Genomic DNA, 15878 nt, shown 5'->3' with positions numbered 1-15878 from the left:
AAAATAATAGTCAGTAGATTAGGTCATGTTCTTGAGCATAATAAACTAATGAATGGATACCAGTGTGGCTTTAGACCAGGGAGATCAACAATGGATGCTCTAACTAGAGTAAATAATGACATAGAGAAAGCTTTAAAAACGAAGGAGGCAACAATTATAGTATTTTTGATATAGAAAAAGCATATGATTCACTGTGGAGAGAAGGACTACTTCTAAAAATTAATCAGATGGGAATTAGTGGAAAGATGTATAACTGGATAGCAATTTTTTTTGCTGGATAGAAAAATAAGAGTTAAGATTGGGAACGATTATTCAAAAGAGTTTAATGTGGAAAATGGGATACCTCAAGGTAGTGGAGTTAGTCCAATCTTATTTAATATAATGATGATATTTTTTTCTGATATCAATAAATGTATAAATTCTGCACTGCATGGAGATGATGGGGCCACATGGATGAGTGGACAGAATATAAAACATGTAGTAGGAAATATTAAGAAGGTAATATATAGAATTTAATAGATGTAAAGAAATGTTGCTACACACTCAAGAACAGTAGGTGGCGGTATGCACCTTAAAGTTGCTTGCGATCCGCCATAATAGAAGAGAAGAAGAAGAAGCTGTTCGTTTCCACTCGGACGGATTAGCTTGTTGCAACGGAAGTTGCGCAAACGGCGCGAAGAATGTCAACAATAACTCCAGTTTGAGTTAGCCGAATTATTATGAATAAGATAGCATTTAATTTATGTCTGTTTATGCATTTTGTGGATAGAATTAGTTACGTTGAATGAATGCTTAAAATATTAAATAATCTTGACGCATTCAAAGTTGTAAAAATAACCGGTTCAAGTTTCAAAGGTTAGCGCTAGATGTAGAGAGTGAATGTTTAGCACGTTCGTAATGAAAAACAAAATTTGTCATGAGTACAGAATATATCATTAAATTTTCTCCCAGTCGGAGTGTTTTTACAATAAGTAAGTACTTCGAGTCTTCTTCTGTTTACTAATTTGAATAAATGTAGGCTGTACTTTATGGAAAGCCTGAAAGGTCTGTGCTGTTTTCATTTTTAATAAGGATAAAGGTTCACTTGAAGTTCCGTCAACCAGACACATTCGTAATTCATGTCAAGTCTCCTCACTCCTCATACATCGACTTCAGCATGACTAAAGCAGGGAAGGAAGACTTTATTGTAAAGTTTGTGGAGGGTGAAGGATCCAAACCAGATTATGCAGTCAAAGCATATGAGGTAAATATCCCTGCTGGCTTAAGCTTTGTTTCTGTTTGCAGTTTTAACTCTGAGTCCTATTTATACAGGCCATTCTGGAGCTGCAGTCTGAAAAGTATTTAAAAACCATCCAGGAGGAAGATGTTTTACAGATGAACCAGAAGGACAAGTCTCTGTTTGTTTTCATCAACTTCACCACTCCAGCTTTCCTGCACTGCAAGAAGGTCTGAACCCATTCTGTATGCATTATGCAAACCTGTTATGCAGTCTAATTCTTTTTATTTACAACAGCAAAGAAATTGAGATTACTACAATTATGATTTTGTATGTACATGCCTTTATTGTTATTTCCATTTGATGCATAGAATTAAATTCAGTTATAGACGAAACACCTGCTAATTTTAATTGTTGGGCTGCAACAATCAGATCTCAGGTTTTCTTTGGGGCCTATGTTTTTATTTTAAAGGTTATAACTGATCCGTGTCTAAGCTTTTTCAAATTTATGCCACTTTTGTTTCCACAGCTTGGGTGCAGAATAGTGAGTCCACTGGTGGTGCTGCACTGCCTGCAGCAACAGCGCTGTGTCCCGAAAGCAGAAAAACCCGTGTATAACATGGCGATGGCTGACGTCACCATTTCCTGCACCAGCCTGGATAAAGCAACCCGGGTTGGTTCTGATGATTTTATTTTATTTTTTTAAATACTCCTTTCAAAAACCACAGAATTTTGGAACAAAATATTGAAAAGTTTGACATGTAAATGTGGTTATGTGTGTATTCTGTCTCCCTCTGCAGGGAGAGGTGATGGATCTGGTGCAGCTCATGGGCGGACGGGTCTATCTTGATCTTAATGTGTCTGTCTCACACCTGATTGCTGGGGAGGTAGGAAGCAAAAAATACCTGGTGGCTGCCAATTTGGGAAAACCCATACTGCTGCCCACATGGGTCAAGGCATGCTGGGAAAAATCACAAGACAGGCAAGTACCTTAGAGAACCTGGTTGATTCGTTAAGGGACGGCTTCTGCTAATTAGCATGGAAATATTAGATTTAATTACTGAACAATGCACACAGTTTCACTCATCTTTAAATTTTAAGCACTTTTTTTCTAACTGAAATCTTTTGCAGCAAATTATTCTAGTTGATGCAACACAGTCTGTTAAAGAGAGATTGGCTGGAAAAGGCTTGATTTTGTGTTTGGTGAACAATTCCTGTTTTAATTTGACCAAATGTTGTGGCTCTTTTTGAAATACTAATAATGGTAATTTCACTGTGAACTAGATTTTTATTTATTTAAGATATCTTGGTAAATCAAAGTGTTGGTGATGCCATGGCCTCTAATGAGGGCATTAGACCCCAGAGAAACCTGAAGTCATGACTTGGTGCTCAGCATCAATGCAGTTAAATTACAAGGTGGAGTTTTAAAAATTTATTTTGCACTTTCCTGTCCAGTCTCTTCAGGTTCACAGACCTGCCAGTTGAGGACTTCCTGTGCCCCGTGCTGCTTGGCTGTACCGTTTGCGTGACGGGTCTCTCCAGCACAGAGCGCAAAGAGGTGCAGCGGCTCTGCGAGCAGCACGGGGCCAAATACACCGGCCAGCTCAAAATGAACGAGTGCACACATCTCATTGTTAGTGAACCGACAGGTAAAGTCCCCACCATTTTAATTTGTCCAAGAAAAAAATCTCTGAGATGTTTTATTCCAGTTCTATTCTTAAATCAGATTTTTTTCATTGGTGTTACTGTTGTGCTGAGAGTTTATTTTTCGTTTGCAGGTCAGAAGTACGAATGCGCCAGGAAGTGGAACGTGTATTGTGTGTCTTTGCACTGGCTGTTCGACAGCATAGATAAAGGTTTCTGTCAGGATGAGAGCAGGTACACGGTGCAGCGCAACGCTTCAACAGCCACACGGCCCAACACCTCAACTCCTACAGGCACCAGCAGGAGAGAAGGTACCCTGCCAATTTCTTTTGTTTCTGTTGATGCAATCATATATAAACACAAATCCATGGTGCCGTTTTAGAGCTGTTGTTGATAAAATGAGGGGAAGAAAAAGGCCACTGAGGAGTAAATTTCCACCAAAACTCAGATTTATGAGTTAATTTTATATATTTACAAGAAAAAAAAAACATTCCAATGTCAAAATTTTAAATTTGCAATTAACAAATATTAATTTTCCACAATTTAAAGAAAAAAAAATCACCATATTTAAGATATTCTCTGAGTCAGAAAGTCAGAAATTTCTTTAAAAAAAAAAGGGGGGGGGGGGTGAAATGCTCTGATTTTTGTTTACTGAGATTATTAAGGCAGATTTTTGCAACAGAAACTGACAGAAGTTCTCTAAGAATAAGGTGGAAAATCTATGAATTTATGCTCATGTGGATACTTTCCAAAGCATAAGTGGTAGTAGGTCTTGGCTAATTTTCTGCTGACAGATTAGTGTATCTTTATTCGATGGTTTAGCCAGCAATGTGTTTCACTGAGCTATAAATCATGACTTCCCCCTGCTGAGGTTTGTTCTTAAGGTTGTTGTGCATTTTTTCTGTAGATGGTCCATCTCTGTTGGGCCTGAGCAACATTTCTGTCAACACTAGTGCGGCGATAAACGACACGGCCCTCACTAACGTCACCATGAGTCGCGTCGAGACGCCAGACCCCATCGACCGGTTAGACCTCACTGTGTGCCCAGCAGATGATGTGTTGGATGGTTGTAAGGTACAATTTAGTCCACACTCTCACAAAGCAAAGTCATTCCCTTTCATTTTTAGACGATTTTTAAAATGTGTTTATTGTTGCACAGTTATATTTAAGTGGTTTCCCGGAGAAGAAGCTGGAGAAGCTGCGGCGGCTCGTCAGCGCTGCTGGAGGCCTGCGCTTCAACCAGCCCAGAGAGGATCTCACTCATGTGGTTGTGAGGGAAGTGGACCAGGAGCTCCAGAAATTTCTGTCCACAGCAACTCACAGGTTTGAAATCCAGTTTTCTGATAATAATTCTGTATTTTGGTTGTAAATGTGGTTAATTTTACTCTTTTAAATGATCAAATTATTCAAATTAGAGGAAAAGAAGTGTTCATATCGCCCAATAAATATAATGCTACTTTCTAACGAAAGGAAAACAATGTCTGAGTCCAGAAAAGATGGACAGCTAATCACTAAAGCATTGTGGGGAAAAAATCATAACACCTAGAGTTAATATTATTGACACCATTAGCTCAGACAGCAGCACCATTAAAGAAAAATACATAACTATACATGGAAGCTGAACCAGAGGAACTTTCTATGGCAACAAAAGCCAAGCCAAACAGAAAGAGAACAGTAGGTTGCAGAAAACAATAGAAAGAGATTCTTCAGCGTAGAACCACTGAGCCTGCAGGACTTTCAAAGAGAGTAAAGGACAACTAAGCTCGGAAGCTCAGTTTTTTTCTCTGTAGCTTTGTCGAGTTTGTGGATGGATTTTGGTTGAGAAAACTGTTGAAGGACACTTCACCAACTAAATCAAATTAAATAACCTGTTCCTGTGTTTCTTCTCAGGCCCCATGTGGTAACAGCACAGTGGCTGCTGGATTGTTTCTCCAAAGGCTCGTTGGTCCCAGAGGACGGATACCTCCACCCGGACTGTCTCCCTCCAGCTTCAGACGCCGTCTCTGTCTCTGTCTCCGCTCGTCCTCCGGCGAGACGTCGCTCGTCTTCTGGTCCGCCTGTTGCCAACCCGAACACTCCCAAGGAACCAATAACAGACGAGGATCTTCTCTCACAGTACATGGACGACGACCCCACAGTGGGTAAGAATCTGATTGATTAATTCTCAGATTAAATAATTCAGAGTGAAATAATTTTTTCATTTCTTATCTGTAAGTTGATCTGGCACCAGCAGCACCAGAGAATACCAGCAGGAAGTCCTTCAGCGCAGCTGCAGAACCTCAGCCTGAGTCCTGGACGCCCCTCCACACCGGGGGACCAGAGCAAGAGCCGCTGCCGCAGGACGGTCTGTTTTCTGGGAAATCCTTCCTGCTCGTGGGTTTCGGTGTGGAGGCTGAGGCTCAGCTCTCGGCGCTGCTGAAAGAGCAAGGAGGCAGGCTGCTGACGGGCCGCAGCCGAGTGGTGGTGGACTTCGCTGTGGTCCCTCAGCTGGGCTGCACAGTGGAGGCCACCGTGGACGAGGTGGTCACTGACACCTGGCTGGTACGAACTCAGATTGCCTTATTTTTCTGATTTGTCCTGCAGAGCTACATTTATGTTCTGGTTTGTTTATCGCAGGCCATGTGTGTGGAGAACGAGCGCGTTCTGCCGCTGCCCTCTAACCCTCTGTTTACCCCCGTTCCTGTGAGGGAGGGCTACTTTCCTCTCAAAGACTGCGTCCTGTCTGTCAGCCAGTTTACGGGAGCAGAGAGGGAGGCTCTGGTGGAGCTGTCCAAGCATCTCGGAGCCAAGTATGTGGCACATATTTTCACTTATAACAAACATTTTCCCCATGTTAGAGGTGAAAGAAATCTGCTGGGGGAACTAACACAGTTCTTATCAATATATTAAGGAATAAAAGCTCCTATTTTTTGTTTAAAAAATGTTATTTGTAAGTTAGTTTTGTCTTATTTTAAGTGAATTAAGGTATTCGCACTAAAAACCTGACAAAAAATATTTGGTAAGATTTTGTTTTTGCAGCATATTCTTCTCCTGACTGATACATTCGTCCAGTCAGATGTTCTTAGTGTTTATTACGCCAAGAACAGTTTTAATACAATGTAATATTTTTGTCACAACCCTGGCATTTTAACAGGGATTGACTGCATAATAACCTGCAGTCAATAAAATTCCCGTTTTTCAAGCTGTTTTTGTGTTTTGGTCAGGATCATTTTAACTCCCTCTGTTACTTGTCTTGTTCCTTTTGCTGTGAGCTTCTTGCTCAAACCTTTTGCTTTTCTCCCTTTGCTCCTCCAGTGTCCAGGATTACTTTGTGCGCCTGGCCAACCAGAAGAAAGGCATGCTGGCCAGCACTCACCTGGTGCTACAGACCCCTGAAGGAACAAAGTACCAGGCAGCTAAGAAGTGGGGGCTTCCTGCCGTCACCATGCGCTGGATACTTGAGTCAGCGCGGACGGGGAAGAGGGCGGCAGAGGAGAAATATCTGGTGGATCTGCCCTCCTCTCCAGGTGACATTCATATTACCTGTAGATCTACTTTGTGTCGCTTTAATCCCGTTGAACTTTGAGGTTCCTACTGCCAAAAATCGAATTTTGTGTCGAATTAACTGTCACCATTTGCAATTCCACAGAGAAGGAAGACGAGAGCTTCGTCAGCGGATCCCAGAAAGCAGCTCCGCTCCAACCCGCTCGCTGCTCCCCAGAGATCCCGTTGCTGGGTCCGCAGGGCGGGAAAGCGATCACGCCGCTCGATTGCGGTCGCTTTCAGAGCAAAGTGTTTCGATCTGTGTTGGACGAGATGAAGCCCAGAGAAAACCCGAGCACACCGACACCAAACCAAGGTGGCGGCAAAGGGAAGCCACTCCAGAAGGAGCCGTCCCTGCAGCTGGACACTCCGTCTCGGTTCCTGGTCAGGGACCAGCTCTTCAGGCCGTCCTTTAACTTCAAGGTCAGAACTCTTCCTGCACCAAAAAACAGACATTTAGATTTAACCTCCCAGGAGGGAAGGTGACAAATGAATCTCTTCACTTTTTAAGGATGCACTGAAAGATTTGGAGACTCCTGGCGGAAGATCTAAACCCGGAGAAAAGGTGGAAACTCCACTTACCGACGTTATCAACAGGAACCTGAAGGTTGCTCTGGCAAACAGCTCAGCGAATAACGCCACAGAAATGCAGGAAGTCTCTGCCAGCCCGCAGCTCGCCAAAACAGCCAAGAAGGAGGTCAGATAAGAGTTTCATTCAGAGTTTAAACATTGTTATGCTGTGCATGACTCTACTGAACTGACAAAGTGACTCTAATGAAGTACTCAGAATATGTAAACCGTTTTAAGTGTGTTTGTTTTCTGAAGATCCCGCAGAAAGACTCGGGACCCCTGACTGGTGTTGTGATCTGTGTGGGGAAGAAACTGAGCAAGATGCAAAGTGAACTGAATGCTATTGCTGCTTCGCTTGGAGCTGACTTCAGGTACTCTGCATTTATTGCAAATTTGCTATAAAGATGTCTTTCTTCACAAAAAAATGTTTTACTTTTATTTATGGATTTATGAATCACTTTTATACAGAAATATAAAATTTTATGCCCCCTATTTAAGAGTTTTGCAGATAAAGCCTTTTATTTCAACTAAGAAGTTGATTGAAACTTCACTTAAAAATGATAATTACGTTATTCTCCATATTTAGTGGCTCTTTAGAATAAGTAAAAAGGCTTATAGTAAATTTCTTTCTTTTTTAGCATAATTTTATTGGAAAATACAAACTTAAATCTCAGCACATTGATTCAGTGGTTGAAAAAAATCTAATAATCTTCACAAAATAAATGTAACTGAAATGTTTATTTTTTATTATTATTATTATTGCTAATTTACCTTTAAAAATTAGTCATTAGACTTCTCATTAATAATTAGTGACTTTCTGTTTGCCTGGGTTATAAATATAATTTCTTCAAGCTTTTCTTCCTGGACTGAAGACAGGAAGAAAATCAGACATCAGTAAAAAACATTAACTGGAAACCTGGATTTAAAAATAAATTCACTTTTGAATTTTACCAGATATGCTGATTCTGTCTGTGTTGTTTTTAGGTGGGCCTGTGACAACACGGTGACGCACTACATCTACCAGGGTCGTGTTGGAGACACCTCCCGCGAATACAAGGCGGTGAAGGAGAAGGGCCTGCATGTGGTGTCCCAGTACTGGCTGCATGCTGTAAGCTCACATCAGCAAAAAATACTGTTTTAGCTCAAACTGTGACCATTTTTCACCAAATTAAAATGAAAAATTACAGCTCTGTCATTATAGAGCTGTTTTTATTTAATGCAACATTTAAATTCACAACATTTGGGGATAAAAAAATTGGTGAAACATTATTTATGCAAGTTTGTGTAAAAAAATGTATACAACTACATTCAAGATGTATTTATTTAAAGAATTTCTGAAATTATAAATTAATATGAATTAATTACTTAAAAGTGAAACTTAACATTGAAACTTGTGAGGACTATTTGTGGCCCTTTGAATACATTTTTCTAACTTTCCTACCAGAGATTTAATAATGGTGCAAATTTTCCCCCTCTAGCAAATGTAATAAAATAATTTTGCTTAAACTGTTGGTTTTGAAATAGATCCTGGCATCTGATTGGTTAAGCTCCAAACCAATTATAGTTGAATTAGATCAATTAAAATGACCAGAGCATTGAAAATTCATAATGTGCTGAACTGTGTGACTATGAAAAAAATATTAAATGGGAAAATTATTATGCATAATAAATAAAATGGGTATTTTATCATTGATTACAGGTTGAATTACGTTTTTTATTCTTCCTAAATACTGACACATCCAAGTAATCACGTTATTTATTTATTTGTAGTTTATTTAATTATGTTCCCCTACACTTTTCTTGCCATGTTATATTTTCTTTTCTTACGTAAAGGAAGTAACCTGTTAGGAAAACAGTTTTTAAGTGTTTTGCCTCTTCATGACTGTTTTATGCATTTCTTGTTGTGCAGTGTGCTGAGGAGCAGAGGCACGTCTCCGAGTCTCTGTATCCCTTCACCTACAATCCAAAGATGAGTCTGAACCTCAGCCAGGTTCCCAGCAGCTCCCAGAGATCTCCGCCTTTAACACGGACACAGCGCAAAGACGCGACCGAATCAAAACTCAACAAGGTTGAGGAAATCCTCATCTGAGCAGCCATGTTTGTGTTTTTGTGTCTACTTTGTTAATAATGGGATTATTTTTCAGTCTGCGGTTGTTGCTGCAGAGAAAAGCGCAGTCGTGCCTCCTGTGAGTAACGGATGTGTTGATCAAGACGAGGTGAACGATACCACAGAGAAAAGAGGTGAGGACTTGTTGAGGAGCTGATTCCACTAACGACTTGAGAACTTGACGACTGAAGTGAGTTCGATATTGTAGATACTCTGGAAATGAGAGAGAACCTGCAAAGACAGCTTCAGGAGATCATGTCGGCCACCAAAATGACGACAGGCAGGCGGGCGTCTGTCAGACTGGCCAGGATGGGATCAGGCTGCACCGACTCGGGTCCAAACACGCCTGAAGGCAGCCGGGCTGGACGCAGTGGGAGCAGACGAACCCTGGAAGCTCTGAGGTACAAAAAACCGTCATGTGATCGTGATGGTGATGCAGCACAGGATTGTGGGAGTGTTTAACTGAAGCAAGAAAACAATGAGGGTTCTAGCTAGCTAAGCTAGGCTTGTGGCATCAACTTACTTGCTTTGGTTACCTAGCAACTCTCTGATGCTGTGGTTACCTAGCAACAACTTTTGAGTAACTTGTGCAGCAGCAGTTTAAGGTTTCACCACTGGGCCTCATAAATTCTTAAAAATAAAAAGTGAAAGAAGGAAATGAGAACAAAATGTTTAGAGAAAACTGTGGATAAAACAGGAAAGGTCCCATCTACAGTTTGGCATTATTTCAGATATTTAAAACAAAAAAAAAAACTAATCGATAATTATCAATATCGACTGATATGAAACCCTTATATTATTCACTACTAGTCCCAGTAAAGTAGGAATAAAGTAGAGACTTGAGGAACCTCAAATAGAGCCATCAAACAGCTACGATGAGAAATCCTTAATTGTTTCTCACTGATGCGTTTCCAGGGTAACCAGAGAAGCGGTGACGGACATAAACACCGAGCCGTCTCAGAGTGAGCAGATAGTCTGGGACGATCCGACAGCCAGGGAGGAGAGAGCGAAGCTGGCTGATAACTTCCAGTGGCCTGGGAGTCCATCCCAACACTCAGAGCCCCTGGCGGCAGCACCGCCTCCCACAGCAGAGAACGGACCGCACCTCAAGGACTCGATGACGGACTCTGAGCTGGTAGAGATGGGTAAGAGGAGCCGTATAATAACGTGGAAGTGTTGAGAATCGAAGATAAAATTTAATTCCTACATCTACTTTAAAATGTATCCTTCAATTTCCTCACAGCTGCTTGTGACGTTATAAACCAGCAAATGGGTCAGAAGGTCATGGCGCCTCCATCAGAGGATCCAGAAGAGGACATCCTCACTCCTAAAGCTCCCAGCATCGCCTTCCCTCTCGCCAAACCGCTGGTGGCACCGGAGCCACAGGTAAGTCCTTCTTGGAACCTTCCTGGTTACTTCCAGCGCCGCTGCAGCTGTAAAGGTGTTTCGTTTCTGTCAGGAAGAGAAAGAGGAAGAAAAACAGCCGCCCAGATTTCAGCTGTCGTCGCTCAGCCCTCAGGAGCGAATCGATTACAGTCATCTCATAGAGGAACTCGGTGAGTCGCTCAGCTGTTCTGGGGATCAGCTGTCAAAATACATCAGTATTTTTATATATACAGTATATAAAGAGAAACATTAATGGTCTGAAATGATGAGAACAAACCCTTAATCAGTCAGAAGTTTCACACTGTAAAAAGAAAACAAGTTAAAAAAACTTAATTTAATTGCATGTAACAAATATTTTATTTACTTTTAAGTTGGAGCTCCGTTCTCCTTTTTAAATATCTACCAGGTGTAGTTTACTGATGCCATCCTTCTCTTTGTCCTGTAGGGGGCGTCGTCCTGGACAAGCAGTCTTTTGACCCCAGCTGCTCCCACATCATCGTAGGGAGTCCACTGCGAAACGAGAAGTATCTGGCCGCCATGGCAGCCGGCAAGTGGATCCTGCATCGCTCGTACCTGGAGGCGTGTCGCTCCGTGGGACACTTCATTCAGGTGGGAGCCTGAAGACAACTCCACTGTGTTTTATCTTTCCAGCGTAGCTTCAATCTGAAAATATAGTTTTAACATCTGGATTCAGCTGGATTTTTTGTAACATCAGATGGTTAAGATGTTAGCTCTTCGTCTCTGCACTCATTTCTTCATTCGGCTCAGATTCGTTGATTATTTGGGATTTTTCTCTCCTTTCGTTTCTTCCTGTGATGCAGGAGGATGATTATGAATGGGGCAGCTGCTCCATCTTGGAGGCTCTGCCCTCCATCACCTCTCAGCAGAAGAGACTGGCCTTGGCCGCAATGCGCTGGAGAAAAGCTTTGCAGGGAAGCTCTGAACACGACGTATGTACCAGATCCATTTCTAGGCAAATTATCTCTGTCACTCAGGTTTTTAAAAGATAAGTGTCTGAAACTGTCTGAACTTGACTAAGGATGTTTCCTATTTTCCAGGGAGCTTTCAGTGGCTGGACCGTGATGCTGAACATCGACCAGAGCAGAGAGTCGGGCTTCAGGCGATTATTGCAGTCTGGTGGAGCGAAGGTTTCTCCCTGCTTTTATTTTACAAGCCACACGTTACAGGAGCTGCTACATTCATGCACCACAATCTGGCACTTCATAAGACAAGCAGATCCAATTTATTATATACTGTAAATTCATTCCAGTCTACAGACAGATTCAAAGTCTACAATGGATTCTAGTTCAATATCAGCTATAAAAACAATGCTGGTTTTCATGCTAATTGCTTTTCAACCTTAGAAAATCCAGCTGCTTCTTAGGTTTCAGGAATCCCTCATACTGAGTAACCTCTGCAGAAATATCTTCCATAAATTTATGGAGAAAATGTTTCATAAAGCTCAGAATGAGTCCAAATAGAAAGTTGCTAAAATGAGTCTAGACATAAACAGTATTTAGTCATAAAACATGTGTAGGAAACCTGGATCATCAAAAATATACGAGCAAGAATTAAAAAATACAGCAGTGTCGAAAAGAAGAGACAGTTTAATTTCTTTCTTCTATTTTTAAACATATAAATGTAACATTTCTTGAAATGTGTTTGAGTTTTCGCCGTCATGTTTTCTCTCCTGTTTTCCCTTCAGGTGCTGCCCAGCCCCTCCCCGTCTCTCTACAGAGAGGCCACTCATCTGTTTGCAGACTTCAGTCGTCTGAAACCCGGAGACTTCAGGGTGGACGTAGCTGAGGCCACAGCACAAGGAGTGACATGCTTGAAACCAGAGTACATCGCAGATTACCTCATGCAGGTGACTGTAAAAGTGCTTTATTTACTTAGAAAGTAAATGTCTTAAATCTGTTGGATATCTCTGTGTTTTTGTTGATATTTTCTCCATTTTCTGATCTGCCAGGAGCCGACGCCGCCCATCGAGTTGTACTGTCTGACTGCAGCGCCGCCTGAGGAAGATCCGTTCACACCGTCCCGTAAGCGTAAAGCAGCAGCCGACCCCTCCAAGCTGAAAAAGAGCCGACTGAACTGAAACCTTTGCACAAAAAAACATTCCTGCAACATTTTCATTTGAGTGAATGTAACTGTAAATAAGATTTTTTTTTTAATGATTTATGAAAATGGAATAAAATAAATGTAGCATCTGTTTTGTCGTTCCTACTGCCTCTGTTCCAACCACTGCAGTTGCTGCTGCTCAGGCTGAGTCTGCAGTGATGGATGACTGAAAAATGGTGTGCAGAAAATGTCGAGTCATGGTTTGTAATTGTGTGGAGTAAAACACTGCGGCCAGTCGAGGGCAGTGCAGGCATTGCATTGAATCAGGAAGGTGAGGGTGTAAACTGAGTTAAATCCTATTTTAAGACTTGTGATTTAATACTTCCACTTTAAAGCTGCAGAGTTCTCAAAATTAAAAGTTAATTTAATGTTGAACTTCTTTTATTTATATTAAGCCATAAATATAAGATGTTTAGTTATTTTTAATATTTGTAACTCTTAAAACTCAACTGGTTTCAATGATCAAAGCATTCTTATGTTGTCCATGCAGTAAATGCAGAGTTTTATTTCTCCTGCTGATGTATATCTGTGGTTCAACAATGTGCTGCTTCATGCCAGATTGCCAGCTGAGGTTAGTCATCCCTGTTCCCTGCCATATGGACAGATAAGTGGTTTAACCTCCTAATGGACGAACCGGCTGCCCTGCAGACGCAGGGTTGATCTGTTAGAGGAGAATGGTGATTACAAGACAAAGAGCTGCCATGACTCAGACGTCAGAGCTCAGTCAGGGCTTTAAATCAGCAGTGAAGTCCCTGAGAGGCATTTACAGATTTCTGCTTCCAGCTCCTGTTCTGCCCAGTCTTTGTGTCTGAGATACAGCATCCTATATTTTATCAAATTGGTTTTTGAGGTTCACTGTTGGACCATTTTCTGTTGATCAGATTGTCTTTGTGTCTGACCGGTTGTAGTAAAATGCTGTTTCCAGCCCATATTTACTCCTGGGACCCATATGGGTTTTATATGGGAAGATAAATACGCCTAAAATAAGATTATCTAAAGCGTAACGTATTGTTCCTCCATAATGCAACTGTAAATGAAAAGTGAAAAACCTTTGTCTTCTACTTTTTTTATTTTGTTACCAAACCCATTGGAAACCTAACCAAGGCCTACATCACTAACTCAGTCCGAGTCTACTTTGTAAAATCTATGTTGGCCCCATTCAGGAAGCTGCTATTTCCTGTCAAGCCACTTGTTTTTTGAGTTTTTTCATAATTGTAAAGGGTTACATAATGGACCTCTTGTAATAGACTGTAGGTTTGATTCAGGATAAATCCGGGTAATGAGAGTTAAACGCAATGTAAATTATTTTCATTATCATTTGAGACCCAGCTAACACCTAGAGAGGGAACCCAAATGTTTTTGCACATATAAGTTGTATTTACTAAAACCCAGGGGGTCAAAAAGTCCATTATGAGCCCAGGAACATCAAGTCAGAACAAAATCCATATGGTTCCAAAGCACACTTGATGACTAGGGTCTTTTGTGTTGACAATTTTTGGCTTGCTGCTGTTTTATTGGGTCTAGGATGATTGAACTGATTCCATCTGCATCGGGACCCAACTGGTTTTGTTGATGGTAAAGGTGGGACTCATATGGGAACTAGATTTTGTACACTGATATCTACATAAGCACCAATCCTGTCTGAGAAAAGTCCATATGGGGCCCATGTACGGTAAGTGACCTGTTTTGTTTCAATAACAATTAAAGTCACAGCAGTTGTATTCTGCTTGATTATAATCCTGTTTGATGCTTTACACACCCATTGCAGGTAAAACATGGGACCCATGAGGGTCATGAATGGATGGCATCATATCATGCCCATTTCAGATCAAACTAAGTATGTAGGGAGTCTAAATTTGTATTTGGTCCAAGTGGGTCCTATAAATGGGGCCCATTAGAAGCCACCCACATATAATATTGATTTAGTCTGGACAACCAAAGGATTCAATAAGTCTGAGAAAATCCTTGTTTGACTCATATAGTTCAAATTTAACTTGACCAAAATCTATGTGTGACCCATTTAACCCTAGACAAATCCATATGCACCCAATTTGGTACCCATCTCGTCCGTGAGGTGACATTATGGGACTCTTTTAGTGCCAATTTACTTATACCAAAATTAATTTTAAGAAGAAAACTGGGTAACATCCTATTTGCAAACCTTAGCTGGTCTGTTTTGTGCTGGCATAACACTGGTTTGTTATTAGAGTATATTAAATCAGAATAAATCATAAGAAAGAGTTAAATCGCTTAAAAATTAAAAACGTCGATTTCTTCTGAAAATAAATCTTAAAAAGAAAACATGGAGAGCTTTAAACCAAGAACCATTAAAAACAATGACGTTTTAAGGGCAACATGTGAAGAAATTGAGACTAACTGACTCAGGACGTTACTAAATGAAAAGTATGTTTTATTGGCTCACTCTGCTTGGTAGGGAAGGCTCTTATCTAATTATCAACAGGTGTCCCATAGAGGTGCTTTTATGCCCCCCTCTGCTGGCTGGCAGGACTCCAGGAGTTGAGTCTTCCTGACTCTTCATCATCGCATCACTTCATCCTCATGTGAGAGGCAACTACTTTAAAACCTTAAAGCCTTTGAGTGAGCGGGTGAGTTTTTACCACGATCCTCCGATCAGGGAGAAAACTGCAGCAGTCCTCATTAAGATTCTCTGCCCGTCCTCACTCCCCGAGAAATCCTCCTGGCGGTGGATGGGTGGCACCGGCGGCGTCCTGCGCACCGAGCCACCGCGGACCGCTGTTTCATCACCCGTGGCGGCTGAGGAGAGGAAGGACGGCTGCTGCTTCACGTCCGGGTCTATTTATGGCGTCAGCACCGAGAGAGGAAAGGTGGGCTCACATGTTCGGGAGTCCGGCGAGGGGAGGCGCCCTGCGCATCTAGAGTCCGGCGCTTTACAAACACCAGCCGGCCGGGATACCCGCACGGAGCCTCAGTCCGCGGCGCTGCTGGCTTCTTCTTTTCTGCGTTTATTAACGACGGGGACGGGCAACATGTGCGCCTGGGCGGTGTGAAGTCCGGCAGAGCGGCTTGTCGGATGCGTTTTTCTCGGATACGCCAAGTACCCGACGTTTCAGAGCACCTTGTGTCATAGGTAAGGACCTCCACTTTATCCCACTTTCTCTGCACCTTATTGACTCATTGCTTCTTTAATATTCAGAGCATCTCATATGGGTGTTCCAAGCTATCGTGATCTCCTGTGATGGTGCCAGGTATAGGATTTTGAACATCAAGTCATTGTGAATACTGCAGGAAAGCCAATGTGATCATTTAGCTGATTGTACTGGATGATCTGGA

The 15878-nt window shown here is 41.7% G+C and overlaps 2 protein-coding genes and 1 long non-coding RNA gene across 3 annotated transcripts in view; 2 read left to right on the top strand and 1 right to left on the bottom strand.

Moving 5' to 3' along the window:
- Positions 1-591: 591 nt before the first annotated feature.
- Positions 592-12657, top strand: topbp1 (DNA topoisomerase II binding protein 1). Its single transcript, XM_015013379.2, has 28 exons — positions 592-971; positions 1072-1243; positions 1312-1446; positions 1746-1889; positions 2017-2198; positions 2672-2865; positions 2995-3171; positions 3768-3934; positions 4020-4183; positions 4751-5001; positions 5076-5401; positions 5477-5649; positions 6155-6366; positions 6489-6805; positions 6894-7079; positions 7208-7323; positions 7937-8060; positions 8862-9020; positions 9097-9193; positions 9268-9460; positions 9975-10204; positions 10303-10445; positions 10519-10615; positions 10891-11054; positions 11267-11395; positions 11504-11593; positions 12151-12312; positions 12415-12657. Exons 2-28 carry the CDS (start codon positions 1157-1159, stop codon positions 12541-12543), a joined length of 4548 nt encoding a protein of 1515 aa, XP_014868865.2. The 5' UTR covers positions 592-971; positions 1072-1156; the 3' UTR covers positions 12544-12657.
- Positions 12314-15321, bottom strand: LOC148153429 (uncharacterized). Its single transcript, XR_015761559.1, has 2 exons — positions 15185-15321; positions 12314-12519 (listed from the first exon to the last, which is right to left on the bottom strand). It is a non-coding gene; the product is annotated as an uncharacterized LOC148153429 (long non-coding RNA).
- tmem108 (transmembrane protein 108) overlaps positions 15295-15878 on the top strand; it is a 42899-nt gene continuing 42315 nt past the window's right edge. The window contains exon 1 of the mRNA XM_015013373.2: positions 15295-15675. The gene's annotated coding sequence lies outside the window, so the exon portion shown is untranslated. The remainder of the gene's footprint in view (positions 15676-15878) is intronic.

This window comes from Poecilia mexicana, unplaced genomic scaffold, assembly GCF_051168715.1.
Source record: "Poecilia mexicana isolate PSO_F unplaced genomic scaffold, ASM5116871v1 scaffold_20, whole genome shotgun sequence".
In the NCBI taxonomy this organism is placed as follows: domain Eukaryota; kingdom Metazoa; phylum Chordata; class Actinopteri; order Cyprinodontiformes; family Poeciliidae; genus Poecilia; species Poecilia mexicana.
Note: the sequence above shows the minus strand (reverse complement) of the source record. Positions and strands in the feature narration are given on the sequence as shown.

Coding starts and splice junctions, on each gene's coding strand:
- topbp1 (XM_015013379.2), top strand. CDS start 1,157: ATGACTAAAGCAGGGAAGGAAGACTTTATTGTAAAGTTTGTGGAGGGT. Junction 9,021..9,096: donor CCGAATCAAAACTCAACAAG/GTTGAGGAAATC, acceptor ATTATTTTTCAG/TCTGCGGTTGTTGCTGCAGA. Junction 9,194..9,267: donor CGATACCACAGAGAAAAGAG/GTGAGGACTTGT, acceptor TCGATATTGTAG/ATACTCTGGAAATGAGAGAG.